The sequence below is a fragment of the Punctularia strigosozonata genome (genome assembly GCF_000264995.1).
Source record: "Punctularia strigosozonata HHB-11173 SS5 unplaced genomic scaffold PUNSTscaffold_14, whole genome shotgun sequence".
NCBI lineage: Eukaryota > Fungi > Basidiomycota > Agaricomycetes > Corticiales > Punctulariaceae > Punctularia > Punctularia strigosozonata.
The window spans coordinates 3333-18921 of record NW_006767446.1 but is presented as its reverse complement, the minus strand read 5'-3'; the positions used below and the strand labels follow the sequence as shown (position 1 = coordinate 18921).

At 56.2% G+C, this 15589-nt stretch overlaps 6 protein-coding genes across 6 annotated transcripts in view; 1 reads left to right on the top strand and 5 right to left on the bottom strand.

The window, feature by feature from the left end:
- Nucleotides 1-2690: 2690 nt before the first annotated feature.
- PUNSTDRAFT_122447 (uncharacterized protein) lies at nt 2691-3677 on the bottom strand. Its single transcript, XM_007387398.1, has 5 exons — nt 3428-3677; nt 3123-3377; nt 2957-3069; nt 2856-2903; nt 2691-2801 (listed from the first exon to the last, which is right to left on the bottom strand). The coding sequence occupies exons 1-5, from the start codon at nt 3564-3566 to the stop codon at nt 2772-2774; spliced, it is 585 nt and encodes a 194-aa protein (XP_007387460.1). The 5' UTR covers nt 3567-3677; the 3' UTR covers nt 2691-2771.
- Nucleotides 3678-3844: 167 nt separating this feature from the next.
- On the bottom strand, nt 3845-5614 carry PUNSTDRAFT_107338 (uncharacterized protein). The gene is made up of 7 exons (XM_007387397.1): nt 5360-5614; nt 5183-5303; nt 4974-5131; nt 4838-4921; nt 4692-4786; nt 4304-4630; nt 3845-4254 (listed from the first exon to the last, which is right to left on the bottom strand). Exons 1-7 carry the CDS (start codon nt 5489-5491, stop codon nt 4095-4097), a joined length of 1077 nt encoding a protein of 358 aa, XP_007387459.1. The 5' UTR covers nt 5492-5614; the 3' UTR covers nt 3845-4094.
- Nucleotides 5615-7824: 2210 nt separating this feature from the next.
- On the bottom strand, nt 7825-8625 carry PUNSTDRAFT_54991 (uncharacterized protein; the record flags this gene model as incomplete). Its single annotated transcript, XM_007387396.1, has 1 exon — nt 7825-8625. A coding segment is annotated over exon 1 (697 nt), but the record flags the coding sequence as incomplete, so codon positions are not given.
- A 57-nt stretch (nt 8626-8682) lies between these two features.
- Nucleotides 8683-11372, bottom strand: PUNSTDRAFT_91924 (uncharacterized protein; the record flags this gene model as incomplete). Its single annotated transcript, XM_007387395.1, has 3 exons — nt 10002-11372; nt 9090-9946; nt 8683-9035 (listed from the first exon to the last, which is right to left on the bottom strand). Coding segments are annotated over exons 1-3 (2499 nt in total), but the record flags the coding sequence as incomplete, so codon positions are not given.
- Nucleotides 11373-12279: 907 nt separating this feature from the next.
- PUNSTDRAFT_74857 (uncharacterized protein) lies at nt 12280-14387 on the top strand (the record flags this gene model as incomplete). The annotated part of the gene is made up of 6 exons (XM_007387394.1): nt 12280-12797; nt 12864-13140; nt 13190-13454; nt 13504-13669; nt 13754-14003; nt 14202-14387. The coding sequence occupies 6 exons, from the start codon at nt 12280-12282 to the stop codon at nt 14385-14387; spliced, it is 1662 nt and encodes a 553-aa protein (XP_007387456.1).
- Nucleotides 14388-14516: 129 nt separating this feature from the next.
- The window catches only part of PUNSTDRAFT_54990 (dihydroorotate dehydrogenase), a 2319-nt gene continuing 1246 nt past the window's right edge, over nt 14517-15589 (bottom strand). The window contains exons 5-7 of the mRNA XM_007387393.1: nt 15378-15454; nt 15100-15326; nt 14517-15038 (exon numbers count right to left, since the gene is read on the bottom strand). Coding sequence (XP_007387455.1) covers nt 14629-15038; nt 15100-15326; nt 15378-15454 — 714 coding nt within the window. The 3' untranslated portion in view covers nt 14517-14628. The remainder of the gene's footprint in view (nt 15039-15099; nt 15327-15377; nt 15455-15589) is intronic.

The window sequence follows — 15589 nt, the reverse complement described above, 5'->3', positions numbered from 1 at the left end:
GGTTAGACACGATTGCGTATCAACGAACCATACTCATGCTGATTATCGAGCTCCAAGGTTCAACAGAATCACTGCAGTCAACCCGACGGAACCACGGCAGATCACTTGCAAACATTGCTCCTCCCCGATCCGATTCGAGATGTCTGTCTGTGAGTGTATGACTTCGTTGCCCATAGTTTCCATTTCAGCAAATGTTGATTCCTTGCTTATGCTGCGATTATCTCAGGTGAACAATGTCCCGACACTGCTGTGTGCGAGTCACCCATGTGCCGGCATTGGTTCCAGCGACATTCCCCTTCTCATGTTTTGTTTGCTCATGCCAAGTATCGAGGTCAACAGCCCTGCATTCCTCACGGCGGGAGATAGCATGCGGTCTCTCTTAACACCTATTTAACACTTACGGCACTTTCCTCTTGTTTCGCCGCAAACAGTTACAAATAGCAATTCTTTGTACTCGAATTTACGATCCAGATGAATGTCCGAGATCCGGGAATGGACTGCTTGTTGCAATTACGGCTGGCCTAACAATACCCTGTTTGCCGTCGTGCATGATGGTGAAAGATAGGAGAAGTGCCATGATAAATTTGACCATGAACTCTTCTTCAAGTCTGTGATGTTTCATTTGCACGGGGGGTATCGGATACTCAATTTTAGGCAACGGACAGGAATCAAAGCGGTTGAAGTTGGAAGGGTGCGGTATTACTTATGCTTAGACAATTATAACGAGATCACATCAATCAAAGTCACGACAATCATGGTGCATCAGAGTCGTGTGTATACCATTGCGCCAATAATCCTCTGACGCTCTCAGTACACGTCCAATTTTCAAATACCCTTCCGTAGCCTTATGGCGACACCCCTAGCTTGGCTCCCACCGGGGCAGAGCAGCAAGAGAAATTCATGTAGAATGATACGATATCTGCGTCATCAGACTCACGCTCGTTTGTGTAGGTCTGCTCCACCAATGCAGTTCCTGGATAGTCCGCATCCTCATCGAGTTCATAGCGGGACCAGGTGCCGCCCCGCATGATGTATGCGTCCCTTGTGAGCTAATAGAGACGCTCATCGTTTGCGGGTTGAAGTAAATATTTGTCATGCACCGAATAAGATCGTAAGCGGTTCATTATGGTAACAGTCGTATCGCACCAGCATCACCTTGCTTTGCAGATGCTCTAGGAGACCGGCGTTTCAACCAGCGTCAACCAGCGTCAAACGCTTGAACACGCCCTAACGTACCCCTACCGTCAGGTCTCATGACCTGCTTCAGAGAATTCCGGCGATCAGAATCGTACATCAGTCACTGCGGTCCGACGTGGCGTCTTAGTATGCAGGAATATAGCCGACGATGGTTGCATGCTACGCATCACAGCTTTATCAGAGTGAAATGCACTGCAACGGAGACCAGATGAGTGTTGCATCAGCCTTGCTATCATGCGACTCGGTGCATCTCTGCGGATCAGTAGTGAGGGTGATGTGGAGTGCCCGGCTCACGGCGCTACATAAAGGAGCGAGAGCTGGTGACAAATGTCTCAACAGTCCCCTGCTCTCCACACGGTTCGTGAGTCGCGTCTGATAAACTCTTCATACTTGTTAAACTTCAGAACAGAAACTTACACAAATATCAACATGAAATTTCAACTATACGTGATGGCGTGTGCGGCCGTGCTACTCCTCTTGTCCGGGAGTGCGCAGGCTTGCCTAGCAGTGGGCGAAGCTTGCAGTTCATCGTCGGACTGTTGCGGAAACCGTATCTGTATCGTCAACGGGACCGGGGTGAGGATAGCTCGGTTTTCTTGCGTGGGGTCTATGTCCAGCTAACGGAGATACTAGCCCAAGGTCTGCACCATAGTAAGATAGAACGAGCATAGTAGACAGCTTGTGGTTCTCACCCAAGTGCCGCTTGGGGGATTGCATGGATCTTTCCGATCAAAATGATAAGCAAACTGTCGAACGTATCGCAAACAGGGGAAAGGAGCGTTAAATATGCAAGATCACCACGAGTCAGATCTGGTAACTGCCTTCACCATGGGTAACGCTCCGGGACGCTGCGTTCTATGCTTCTTTCAGCCAGTACTGGAAGCAATAAGTACCCCTGGGAGCACCGTTGTCATACGACCCACTACCGTTCTGCGCAATCAACCAGGTTTAGATCGCAAAACGTGCGACAACTATCGTTGACGTATCGTCCACTCTATAAGAGCGGCATTCTTGTTGATGCCCTCGTAGCCGCCCTTATTTATCCCCTCCTCGCTATTCGTTTGGTGAGTAGGAAACCCGACCGAGCTCGTCTGAGAATGGGGACTGACTCCAAGCGGAAGTCGACATGAAGTTTCAGTCATACTCGATCGCGTACATGGTTGCATTGCTAGCGCTGGCTCGATCGACACAAGCTTGTGGCAGTATCGATCAACCTTGCGTAAGCTCGGGTGATTGTTGCGGGAGCTTGGTCTGTATCCAGACGGTGAGGCTTTGACAATTATACATGCGTACGGCTTCTAACTCACAAGGTCACGCACCCAGGCATGCTCGCCTATTCAGTTCTGAAGAGCGAAGAGTCAACGGTCATGGAGTCGGAGCGAGGGGATCGGTGTATTTCCACCGTCACGCGGATGGTGTTTAGCCAGCCGTCCTTAAGTTTATCGTGCGTTTCAGGTCAAGTTGCTTATTCACGGCGGCAGCATAAACCGTATCCGCGTATCATTACACGCACTGCTTCATACAGTATGACATCCGTCATACCATATGTCACATTGGAAGTCTGGAACAGGTGCTCAAGCTTTGGGCGGGGGAGGACCAGTCGGCTATGACATGAAGTGAGCGCCGCGCGGTGGCAGCGTGGAATAGAGAAGACATACGGGAGCATATTCGTGTTGGGTGTGAGCAGCGGGAGGCGCTCCGGGAGGCTGTAAGATGGGCGTAAGCGAATGTGACAGTACGCGCGAGGGAAATCACATACTGGTGCATATCCTTTGTTGGTAGGTTGGTAAACCGGAGGTGGGGAAGGCATGTTGATCTGTTCAGGGTGCGTAGGGCCGGGCGCGGGTGCGGCTTGCGGCATCTGCATCCGGTCTGATCGAACGAAGGTGAACACCGCAGACAGTGCAAAAGCGATCGCAACGTACCACCGCCACCACCATAGGTACCATGTCCGGGGTTATTATGACCGTAGCCAGCGCCGGTTCCCATCCCGGCCTCTGCCATTCCAGCACCAGAGTTCTGTCCAGTGCGATTCGGGAAATACATGAAGCCGACTTTGCGACCGCTTGGCGCGCCATTATATCCCGTGGGTGGGGCGCCCATAGGCGACATAAATCGCATTTGGCGACGTCGCCGGAAGACCGAACATAGGAGACAAAGGAAGATGACGGCGAGTGCAGCTAGCAGGGTGTGAGACGGGCGTAAATAAGATTTGATATCAGAGACGTACCGATAACTATGCCAGCGATAGCTCCGCCGGCGATGCCCGTGCGCCTACGCCTCCCGAAGGTCTGCGCATGTGCAAAGCTGGCGCAATTTGCCAACAAAAGCAGGTTCGTTACAAGACGACAACTCGAAGAGCCGATCATGTTGGTGAGATGTTATGGGTCAATGGAGGACAAGGAAAGGGAGCGGCAGTCAGGAGAGATTGAGGACATGGTTCGTAGCTCTCGAGGATACTTATGGCTAAATCCAATCGGTGAGGGGCTGGGACACAGATGACGAGCGAGCGAAACTGACGTCCGTCGGTGGAGCGCCCGCCAAGTTCAGCATCCGCAGCCGCACGTGCTCGCTCGGCGTTTTCCGCGGTCCACGGGGACGACGACCCACGATTGAACAACTTGCTGGTCGCACTCGAAAAATATGACCAGTCTTGGAAAACATATGATATTGGCTCGCGCACCGACGCGAATGATAAGCTAAGGGCCAACTACGATAACACTCCCGGAGCGCGGTCATAGGAGGTGTGCGTAAAGGTGTGAATGAAAGCGTGAAGTCCGAGTCCGCGTCCGCGAGACACCGTCTAATCCAATCCATAGTCCATCTCATCGACCTACATGCCGTTGGATGATGCGTGCGGAGGCGCTAAGTCCGTTCCCCACAACGCGAGAGCCAGCCTAGGCCAACGCTGCGGCGGCGAAGACGGCAGCAACTACGGCGGCTACTCCGCTGACGGCGAGGGAGCCGGCGCTGCTTGTGTTGGTCTGAGACGCTTGAGCGCCAGAGCCGGAGGCGGTGGAAGAGCCCTTGGCGGTGGCAGCCGCCGATCCAGAGGCACTAGTGAAGGTAAGGGAAGAAGGTCAAGACAAAGGCAAACGCGACTCACGCAGTGGAGGTAGCGGCAGCGAACAGTTGCGCGCTCGAATAGGTCGCGCAGTTGCTGGAAGCGGGAACGCGCGCGGTGTAAGGCATCGTCTGAATCGCGCCGAGCGACTCGGGCGGCTGGGTGTAGGTCATCACCTGGCCGTCCTGGGTGTACACGCCGGGGAAGTCCTGGTTGTCGCCCTCGCACGAGGTGAAGGTCCCGTTCTGGGCGTTGTTCGGCGCGTTGTACATGCAGCCGATTCGGTCGTAGATGTGTTGGCAATAGTCGGCCGCGTGCGCGCCGGCGGGGTCGCAGATCTTGAAGCAGAATTGGTTGCCACCCATGAAGCTAGGAGCGACGTCAGTCCAATGTGTCTTCGAACCATAGAACGGGAATAGTGGGAACGGACTTGTGCCACTCGATAACCTGGATGAAGGTCTTGTTGTCGCCCTTCGAGGCAGGGAAGCCGGTCGTGTACACGAGACCGCCGAGGGGGTTACCACGCTACATGGTCTATGAGCGCGCGCCAGATCTACGACGACGGAAGACACGTACGAAGTCAGCACCATGGGGGTCAAGCTCTCCTCCGCCATCGTCAGAGGGGATGTTGATCTTGGTCTGGTCAATGAAGCCAACCACCTGAACGAGTCTCAGTCGAATTCACGACGAAAGCGAAGATCAATGAAATTACCTGGAGATAGTCGGGGGTCTTCATAAACTGCACACCCTGAAGGGCACCCTCGGGGATGACACGAGTTCCACGTCCGGGCTTGGTGCACCACGCGACTTCCTCGTGCTCAGTGTCGCCGATAGTGTCAGGACCAGAAGGAGGAGCCCACAGGCAAAAGTCTGGTAGCGATGATGAGCCTTAAGACACGGAAGGGTAAAATGATCACGAACCGTCGATGGAGTTGATGAATGCCGTCTGGCACATCGAGGACTGTCCCTCCGTGGTCGAGTTGCAAAGGTTGTATCCGGACTGAGTGCCACGGACGCCATTGTCGGGGTCGGCTTGGTAGGGCTGTCAAGTAACTTGTTAATTCCACGGAGGTTGAATCATAGAGATATCATTCTTACAATGCCGTCGGGGTAGGAGAAGGCCTTGCTGGCGAGCGGGGTGCCAGAGGTATACGTGTAGGTCGCCTGCGCATTGGCGCTGATAGCCACGGCCGATGCGGCGAGGGCGAAGGTGAAGGCGTAGCGAGGCATGTCGAAACGGTGGTCGATAGAGAACTGAGATTAGTTACGGAGCGACGGCGAGGATACGGAGAGCGAGTGGATGCGCGGTGCGAGCACGGCGACTTGGGTCGGTGGTGTGGTGGTGAGAAGAGCGGACGGGCGTTGGGGCAGGCATCGTCGCCGTCCCCCTTTTTGAGGCCGCGCTTGGCGTCGTCGTTCACAGAAGTCGCGGAAGAAACCCCATCACACCCTCCCCATCATTCTCCGCTTACGTAACTTCTTGGCGTCTCGTAGCGGGGTGCGTTTCCCCTCATCCTCTGCCAGCTGCGACAACAATTCTCTCTCTTGCGAGTGTTGTTACGGGTTTTTGAGAGAATGCAAATGCGCGCCCACACCATGCTGCGATTTTCTTCCGCATTCTCGTGGTTCGTTCACGGCGAGCGCGTCTTCACAACAAGTACTGTCACGCAGTTTACCTCATCGATCACAAGCGACGACACTCTTGGCCTGCACAGACAGCCTTGAACAATCCTCAGTGTTACGAAACCCTTCCGCTCTGGCCCTGCTTGCGTCCAATACTTCTCTGGTCTTCTCATGCAGCCTCCAAAGTTGACGTGCTTTACCACCCGCTTCTCAGGCATTAGCGAACGTAACACCAGCTCGGCAGCGCGCTGCACTGTCTGATGCACTGGGGCCTGACATCCCAACGCTATAGCTATCATGAGGCTTCCCATTTGTGATATACCTTCCATTCATCAGGCCAGCCTACATACTCCTTCGTTTGCATCAGCATTGCATCTTCAATAGCATCTTACATACATGAGCTGATACGAATTCGCGTAATGTGCATCCGTGCATTCGTGCAGACTCGCAGGGAGACCGACAGTTCCGTTGTCCGTTTACTGATGCATTGGGACTACCCGTGAGAGAGAAGAATACACGTCGGGCACACATAATGTAGGATATAAGTACGAGCGCAGCGCGAAACACCAGGAAAACAAAGCGGAAGGAGATAAGTTAGCACAAGCACAACTGCAACATATCCACGCGCTGAAAGAATCACATCAAGCCCAACCGCTCCCCCTTCCACGTCCTCGATGCCAGCCCCGATCTCTGCCTCGGTCGCGGTCCCTATCCCCCCACGCACTATCCCTATCTCTTCCTCGGTCCCTGTCCCTGTCCCTGTCGCGATCCGATCCACGAGGCCCACTGGGCGGATTGAACCCGCTCCCGAGCTGCCGTCCAGATGGTGGAAGAGGCGGTCTTCCCTGCCCGCCCCTCAGCGCCCTAGGTCCACTAGGCGGCCTGATGGCAGGCCCGGTTGGTGCCAACGGCGGCGGGCCATCGCGATATACCGTCGAGAGCGAGTTTCGCCGCGGCGAGGACGGGACAGCGCGTGGAAGGGGAGAAGGCGAGGCTTGGAAAGAGCGCGGCTGCGTCGGCGGTGTTCTCGCCTTGACTGTTGCAGTAGGCGCCGAAGGAGCCGAAGGTAGAGATTGCGGTAGCGGAGCAGGAGGCGAGTTAGTGATCTCGCCGTCTTCATGCGAACGAGCGATAGATGGTCGCCGTATACGCACAGGTGCGGGCCCGTCGGACGTGAATAACCGCGAAGAGGGTTCAGTGGGCAATTTGCCCTGCTGCGCTTGACGTTCACTCAATGGAGCGGTAGGTGGGCGTGGCTTGCTCAGTCCGAGAAGTGCGGAGTCATGATCCATGCTTTCGATCTTAGCCTGAAGTGACTGACGATCATCTTCGATCTCGGGAGAGGGGTGTCTAGGCTGCAACGACGCGACATCGGCGACCGGGGTGGAAGGTGCAGGAGTGCCGTCCGCACTGGCAGATCCAACGTGCTCCACATGGGAAGGTGCAACACCGTTCGATACCTCCTTGCCGTTAGGCGGGAGGTCGTCTTTAGGCAGAGAGAGCTTGAACTGAAGATGCGCGTCGCCTTCTGTCGATGCGGGTGACCGGAGCTTGAGATCAGATGCTGAACTATCAACGACTGCGTGTGGGTGCGTTTCGGTGACCCCGTTCTCCTTTGGCCGCTCGGTATCCGGAGATGCTGGATCGGCCGGCGCTTCTGGCACAGTCTCTACTACCTTCTCCGTGGCCGCTCGCTCCAATGCCTCACGTTCGGCCTGCTCTCTGGCCTCCTCCTCTGCCCTCGTCCTAGCCTCGGCTTCTGCTTCGGCAGCGATGCGCGCAGCCGCCTCAGCTTCGGCCTGTTGCTTCTTCTTACGCTCAGCGTAGTCCCTGAGCGTCAGCTTCTTTGGAGGAGCGGGAGGCGGAGTGGGCTCGCGAATCGCCTGAGGAGCACCCGCATCCGCTGGCGGTGGAGTGGATTCTTGAACCGGCTGGGGGGTGAGTTCGCGGATGGGCTGGGGAGTGCGTTCGCGAAATGGTTGAGGGTTCGCTTCCGCAGGCGTGGCATCTACAGGAGGCGAAGAGGGCAAAGATGGCTCGGGAACCACCTGAGTAGACGCGTCCAAAGGTGCAACATTTGTCGGCTCCGGATGATCGCTATTGGAAGCCTGGAAGTCCGGCAGCTGTGCAGTTCCGGGGGAGGCTGAAAGTTCGAGCGCCTCCTCGGATGCTACTGGCTCGCGTCCGTAACTCGCATGGTCGAGGGATGGTCGGCGATTTGCAGAGGGTTCGTTGCCTGAGACCGCTTCGTGTCCCTCATGTGGAAGAGGGCTCGGATCGATAAGTGACGAAACCGAGTCTTCACCAACCGCGATCGCGACCTCATCAACGTCCATGCCCGGGTCGGATTGAGTATCCTGCAGTGCGGCTTCACCTGCCTCCTCAGGCGGGTCGGTGTAGGCACGGGCCGCAGGCGGTTCATCCATCACCAGTTCGGATGGAGACGACCGCTCGGGGTGTCCCTGAGCCAGCACGGAGGAAACGTCATCAGGACGACGGCCTGATTCAGCGACCGGTGCTGCGGAATCGTCCATGGGCACGTCGACAGGCGGAACTTGGGTGTCATCCTGCACATTTGGTGTCTCAAGAACTTCGGCAATCTGCACATTGGGCGTCTCAAGAGGCGGGGTCGGCGTATCCTTGACGAGATGGGAACCACCCGTTGACGCATCGGCAGGCTTTGCATCCACCTCGTCGACAACCATAGATGACGGGCTATCCGTAACGCCCTTCAAGGCTGTAGGGGAGCCAGAAGAGGGAGGCTCCGGCTCCGAACGCGCTTCAATGACAGGAGGCGGGGTTGTTATTCGGGGAGACTGAGACGCGGCAGCAACCGGTGTGGGCTTCCTGGTTGGCATCGGTGATGGGTTGAGGAGACTGGCGAGGCCAAACGAGCGGGGAGTTGGGGCTGGAGGGGCCAGTGGACTATCAAGGGAAAGGTTGGAGAACCGGGTCGAGGGAGAAAGGACAGGCCCCGTTATCGCAGGTGCATGGTTGTGGACGTGAGCGGCATCCGGAGCCACATGCGCGAGCGTTTGGCTGGCTTCGACATGCGGAGGGATCGTGTCTTCTGTGGGAGCTGGGGAAGGCGAACGAGGAACAGGAGTGGGAATGGATCTCTCAGGGGAGGTAATGACCTCCGGAGAAGCAGCTGTGGATAATACTGAGACTGGAGCGAAAAAAGATAACGAAGCGATTCTCGTACCGGCTGCGCTATGTGTTGCCCTCTCGTCCGCTGCCGAGTTCCAAGCATCGGCCTCTCCAACAGCGTCATCACGAAGCTGGTCGAAAGTAACGCTACCTAAGCGCGTGCCCTCACGCAGTGCGTCCAAGCTGTCGCGGATCCACCCTTTCCGTAAACGAGGCGGCATTTCCTTTTCGTGCTCGGGTTGCGCCGTGGCATCCTCCATGTCTTCATCCGCATCATCGTAGCCTTGTCTCTCAGCTTTTCCAACCGACGAGTCCCATTCCTCCACATCCTTCCCCTTCCCCTTCCCCTTCCTCGGAGACGCGTGTTCGCTGGGATCGAACTTGCGGCGCTTCAGAGATGGAGGCAGCATCGACTCATCGACCGTTTCGCTCTGCATTGAACGAAAAGCACGGGCAACTTCGTTAACGGTATTGCCCCGATCAAGCGAGATGGCATGATCTGAGCGCAATTTATTCGTCTTACCGTGCCGCCGCCGACCGCCAGGAGCTTCAGGCTCGCCGTAAGGAGTCGTGGCCGCGGATTGTGGGACCATCTCGACGCCGCCGATGCCGCCGGACCATGGAACACGCTCTCGAGTTCGAAACCCGCGTTCTCTGCCGATGAGAGGACCGAGGTCGATGTGGTCGCCACCACCAGGATCTTCCACGTGTTTTCTAGGGTCGAGCGTATCCGGAAACGGGAACCCATGCATACGTTCCAGGTTGACCTGACCTGGAGAATCGACGAAGGAGGACATGAGATTGAGGGCGCAGTCTTTCGCGGACGAGCCACATGCGCAGGTAGTGAATGAAGACGCAAGCGTATTGACGATCATAGACATTTGATCACGCAAGCGGCGAAATTGATGAGGGCTGATGTATGCATGAGAATCGTCCTGTGGCGCAAGTTGAAACATAAGCCACGTACGGAAAGGTCCATGGTCGTTCTATCAACGCCGGCAGCTTATGGACGACACAACCATCGTCCCATTCCCAACCCAGAATGACTTCTTCGTGCGCTTTGAGGTCGCGGAGCGCGAATACGGCGAACGATAAGGTTTCTTCGTCCTTGTCATCCTTCGCTCCAGCCTCAGCTGGCTGCTCGTCAAGGTCCATGGCATGCTCACGCATGCGTTCCTTGCCCTTGCCCTTGCCCTTATTACAAAGAACGGGTCTTATCACCGCGTTCGGGCGACAACCGCTTCTGACCCATCGGCCTTGGTTGCCTGTCCCGCGAGCATCCAGGGCAACGTCTATCGGGGGCCCGACGAGATGGACGTGAGCTCGAGGTAAGCCAGTATGTGCATAGCCGTTGAGTTCATCAGCGAGGTAGACGGCGGAAGGGAGTATGGTGCTTAGGTAAGGGGTGATGAGAGTGGATGCGGGGAGCGGTTGGGCGGTATGGAGGGCGTATGGCGCTGGCCGGGCTGATGTCGAGGTAGAGGAAGGATGTGTGGTGTTCCCGGGATGTAGGATCGTAGGAGGGGGGTTCGTGAAGGCGGAATAAGGTACGTCAACCGGGGTCGTGCTGTACGGATAGCGGTACGGGTCCGGCGGGTGCTCGATAGGCGGCTCGAGAGCAGACATGCCGCGCCATCGTTGTGCATGATGTTTGAGAAGATCCCGAGTCTCCTGATATGGTATTATATCGCTGGTGATGGGGACGTAGGTCGAGGACGCCCATGGCTCGCTGTCGATGTCGATATGGTCTTCCTCGGTAGCAGGGTGTGGTTGCTGCGACGTTCGGGACGTGGACGGTTCGAGTAGCGGTGGCGGGACGGTCGTCACCGGCGTCTGCGGAGCCCACGACGTTGAAGGCGTTATGTGTGCGACCGACGTTGAGCTCCTCCTCTTCCGCTTCACGCCCGCCCCGCTGCCATCCGACGCGCCGACCTTGCGCTTCCTCTCGACGCCGGGGCTGCCTCTCCTGCGCACCTTGTCTCCCTCTCTCTCCAACATCTCCCGCTCCCGCTGTCTGTTCGCCTCTTCCTCTCGTAAGCGGGCCCGCTCTCGTTGCGCTTTCATTACCCGGTCTATCGTCGACGGATCGCACTGCCAGCATCTCCATACCTCGTCCTCCGCCGGTGCAGTAAGCAGCCCGACGCATACCCCATGGCACCAACGCCCGCACTTGTCGCAGGCCACGCCGAACGAGCCGATTTCCTGGGGTACCCGGCATATGCAGTCGTATCCCTCGGCACCGTCTCCCTCCTCCATACCCTCCGTTCTCCTCTCATAGTACGCGGGTGTGAGCACTGGCCTGCCGGTAGTTGTAGTGTCGATATGCAGCAGAGAGTCGATCCGTGTCTTCGAGGACGACGCGACCGGTGGCGGATCCGGGGCGGGGCTCAACAAAGAGGCTATGGTACCTCGCCGGGACCGGTTGGGCGCAGGTTGGTGTGTAAGATCGAGCAGAGCCATGGCGGCATCCTGGGCATCATGGTTCATAGCCTGACGCGGAGACGAGGAAATAGACAGAAATGTGGCCAATAATGTCCAAGGACAAAGAGTTAGAGGACCGCTTGACCCACCACACGTCCAAACACTGTGCCACACGGGCGCTTATCGTGACCTCGCCTTCTCGCCAACCTGAGGTCCTGTGAATCTGGTGCAAATGATCTCCACCTCCCTGCATCCGACCAATGTAGACATCATCTTTAATCGGACATCAGGCATCTCTGTTGCACGTTGACGTTGAATGCGTCAAGCGAACATGAAAGACGGTCTGGATATCTCTACAGACGTATGCTTTGCAGTATTGCACCACGCCCAGAGAGCTTCGTCATGGCTGAGTCCACCGTCAACCAATCAAGCCATCACCGGCACATTCTCGGTTTTGGATCCGCTCACGTTCTGGTTCGTGGATGACGTGAATGATATAGATATCCCAGCGCCCATACCCATACTCCAACCGCAGCAAGTTCGAGTCAACGCCACTGATCATGATGCATCCTGCACAATCGCGTGTCGGCGCTCAAGTCATTGCTCCTCCAACCACCAAGAATCTTCCAGATACCCGTTGCGTCTGATTGCGCCGAACGACATTCAACGTTGTGCAAGATCGCCCGCGACCATCAATCGCATCTCGCGTGGAGCCTGGAGGGTAGTTCGCCTAATCAAAGGTATGCGATTGAGCGTATCCCGAGCAACTCGCGACGCAAAGACTGAAGCATGTAGGACACTAGACAATTTTGAGAAAATCAAACATGGCGCCAGGCTTGTTATCTCTGCCGCCTGAAATCATTATCGAGATTCTCGTACAGCTTTCCTACCTCTCGCTCTTCGCTACCGTCTGCACATGCCGGACCCTCCGCGCCATCATAACCACCTCACCACGTGTACAATACGCACTCCAAGCCTCTCTTGCAGCAGTCACTCCCGCCGACGAGTCGCCCACCCTCGATCACGTCGCTTCGCGTCTCCGAGCTTTGCGCACACGCGAGAAGAATTGGTCCAAGCTACACTTCACAGGGACGACCGAATCACATGTCGGGCATCGCACAAGCGGTATATATGATCTCACCGCCGGCGTCTACCTTCTGGGAGAGTCCGGGTGGAGCGACGGAGACTCCGCAACTACCACTAAGGCTATACACTATGTCCGGTTGCCTAGCAAGCCGACGCCGAGCGAGGAAGTTCAGTGGAAGAGGATTGACGTCGGGGAGGAAATTATCGATGTCGGGCTCAACGTCGTTGAACATGACTTGATCGTGATTGCTACTCGGTGCGTTCTTCATCGCCTTCATTACATCTCTTTCATGATCCTGAAATTACACTGACTCCGCCATAGTGCTCTCGATACGACATCGCCTTCGGCAATCCATCATACTCAATCTGGCACGCCCAACTTTTGGGTCCTCCGATTGCATCTCTTGAGCTTGTCCACTGGCGCATCCCACCCTCTGGCCCGTCAGCCCGTCCTCTACCTCGGTCGCGCTGGTGCAGGAAATCACAGAATCCGGATCGAGATCATCGGACAGCTGATCATCTTACTTATTCTACATCCTCCGGATCGCGAAGGCGACGAGATGGTCGTGTACGATTGGTTTACGGGAGATCTCCTCATGGTACGTGCATACATGTCGTTGGCGGATTGCCTCTTACGATCCTCTTCAGAGGGCGGACGCAGGCCGGGGGATTTACACAGGCTTCACCCTACTAACGCACGATACGATCGTGCTGCCCAATCATAGAGCCAACTGTCTCGATATCGTATGTATGCCCTGGCTCTCCCCGGCTCCGGATTGGACGTCCAACCATGCCCCGATCGAACCAATACAAGAAATAAAGCCGATCCTCTCATTGGAGCTCCCGCCTCTGCAGCCGGGCGTGCGACTCGTCCGGTCAACTTGCAGAGGGGAGCCGAATCCCCACGCGCCCCGTCGCGCGTCCGCCGGGGGGCCGTCATCGTCCGCTCCCCCCCAATCAAGGCCAGCCGCTGCATCCTTCGTCTGCCGAAAACGCCATTGTCATATTCAAACTCTTCTTCCAGGACCGGACGATACGGACCCGTGGTCCGTACGGCATACCCTTGGCCGGGCCTGTAATGGCCTTCGCATTTGTAGTCCATCGGCGCGCGCTGTGCGAACTAATGCAGTCACACAACGGGCCTAGCTTCGTTCCCTCAACGACGACAAGCCGTGATCACGAAGTAGGACTTCAGCCATATGTCCGTGGGAGCTTGGCCACTGGCCGCGAACACACCGGAGCCGCACCTGATCACCCATCTGTTCCATGGAGCATCTGGGGTCCGCAACGCACTCGCTGGTTTGAGGGGGAAGATATCCCTGGTCACTGGATCGCAACCACTTGCGGTCAGAGATACGTAAATATACCCGAGGACAGAGAGCCGGACGAGAGGGCGTGCATATACGTGTCTGATTTCAACCCGCTGACGGTGAAGCGATTCATATGGGAGACAGAGAAGCGGGTGTTGGCCGAGCGGACGGAGCGCGAAAGGCGCAGGAGAGAGCAGAGTGACGATGAACTGACGGAGACACAGAGAGAGTCACACGGATGGAATGCCGGACTGTTAATGGACGCGACATACACCACGAGTGGCATGAACGATGAAGATCACGATAGCCAGGATGAGAACCAGCGACACGACAAAAGCGTAGGTTCAGAGGTAAGAGAACTAGCAAATCGAACCCGAGCCGTGACCGAGCGGAACGTGCTGCATGCTGCAAGCGTCTGGAAATGTCCAATCGTGAGCTTGCTGCCATATGTTTACGTAGCAAGTAGAGAGCAGTACGAGTATCAGAGTATCCTCGTCGACGAGGGTCGTGTTATTGGAATGAAGGTGAGCGATTGACTCCATACGTCCGTGTATGTCTACTATGCTGACTGACATTGTCAGATGAACTCAACAACAGATCAGATTGAACAAATTGATGTGCTGCATATTGATTAGACTCGAGGCCAAGTCTCTCTGCACAATCCTGTGGATACGCTCTCGGAGTAGGACACCGTTCCACTATGCAAACATTTCCGTCTATTGCAGACATTGGAACATGAGCACAACGAGAGGAAGATGTCAGATTTTTCGTACAGGCTTATAGCTTCCCGGTGAGATTATCCAAGAGCTTACACAGATCTTCGGCCTCCTCTATCAATTGCTGCATACTCTGCTCCTTCGCCTCGTTTGTATCCGCTTTCAGGCTCGCCTCGGAAGCTGCTCCGCTAACGACCTCCTTCCAGGTGGTTCCTTCCCTTCGCAAGATATCAGAAAGCTCGTCTTTGATCCTTCGACACGCGCCAACGCCGTCGTATCCAAAGTGCGTGTAGATCTGCACCATGCTCGCTCCGGCTCTGGCGTAATCCAGCGCGTCTGCCCCTGAGGTGATGCCGCCGCAGCCGATGATGGGTATGGACTCGGGAAGATTCGAGCGGAGGGTGCGTAGGACGGCCAGCGACAGATGTTTGAGAGGCGGTCCCGACAGTCCGCCGGCTTCGGTCTTATTGGCTGGAGACAAGGAGGTCGTCATCAGTGACAGAACGTAGTGACAGCGTCAAGGGAGACGAACGGTGGGTAAGGCCCCGCGGCCTGCTGATTGTGGTATTGCTAACAATAACGCCATCCACACCACTGGAGCGGACGACCTCCGCGATCTCCCTCACGTCGTCCGCCGTTAAATCAGGCGAGAGCTTGAGCATAAGTTTCGGTTTACGCGATGAACTCGCCTGCAGGTCGTTGCGCGCTTGAACGACACCCGCAAGAAGATCACCCAAATGACTTCGCTTCTGAAGGTTGCTTCACAAACAGTCAGGAATAATCACGATCACCAGCTTCTCTTCGACTCACCGTAATCCGGGAGTGTTGGGACTGGACACGTTGATTACCAAAACGTCCGCATGAGGTCCAAAAACCTGAACGCCCCTCACGAAATCGTCGACGGATTCGAGTGGTGATTCCTTGTTTTTGCCGAGGTTGACGGAAAGTAGGGAGCCAGGTCGTAATGATGCGGGCGCGGCTTCGCTGACAGGCTCTTCGTCGACAGAACGAGGCCCTCAGTC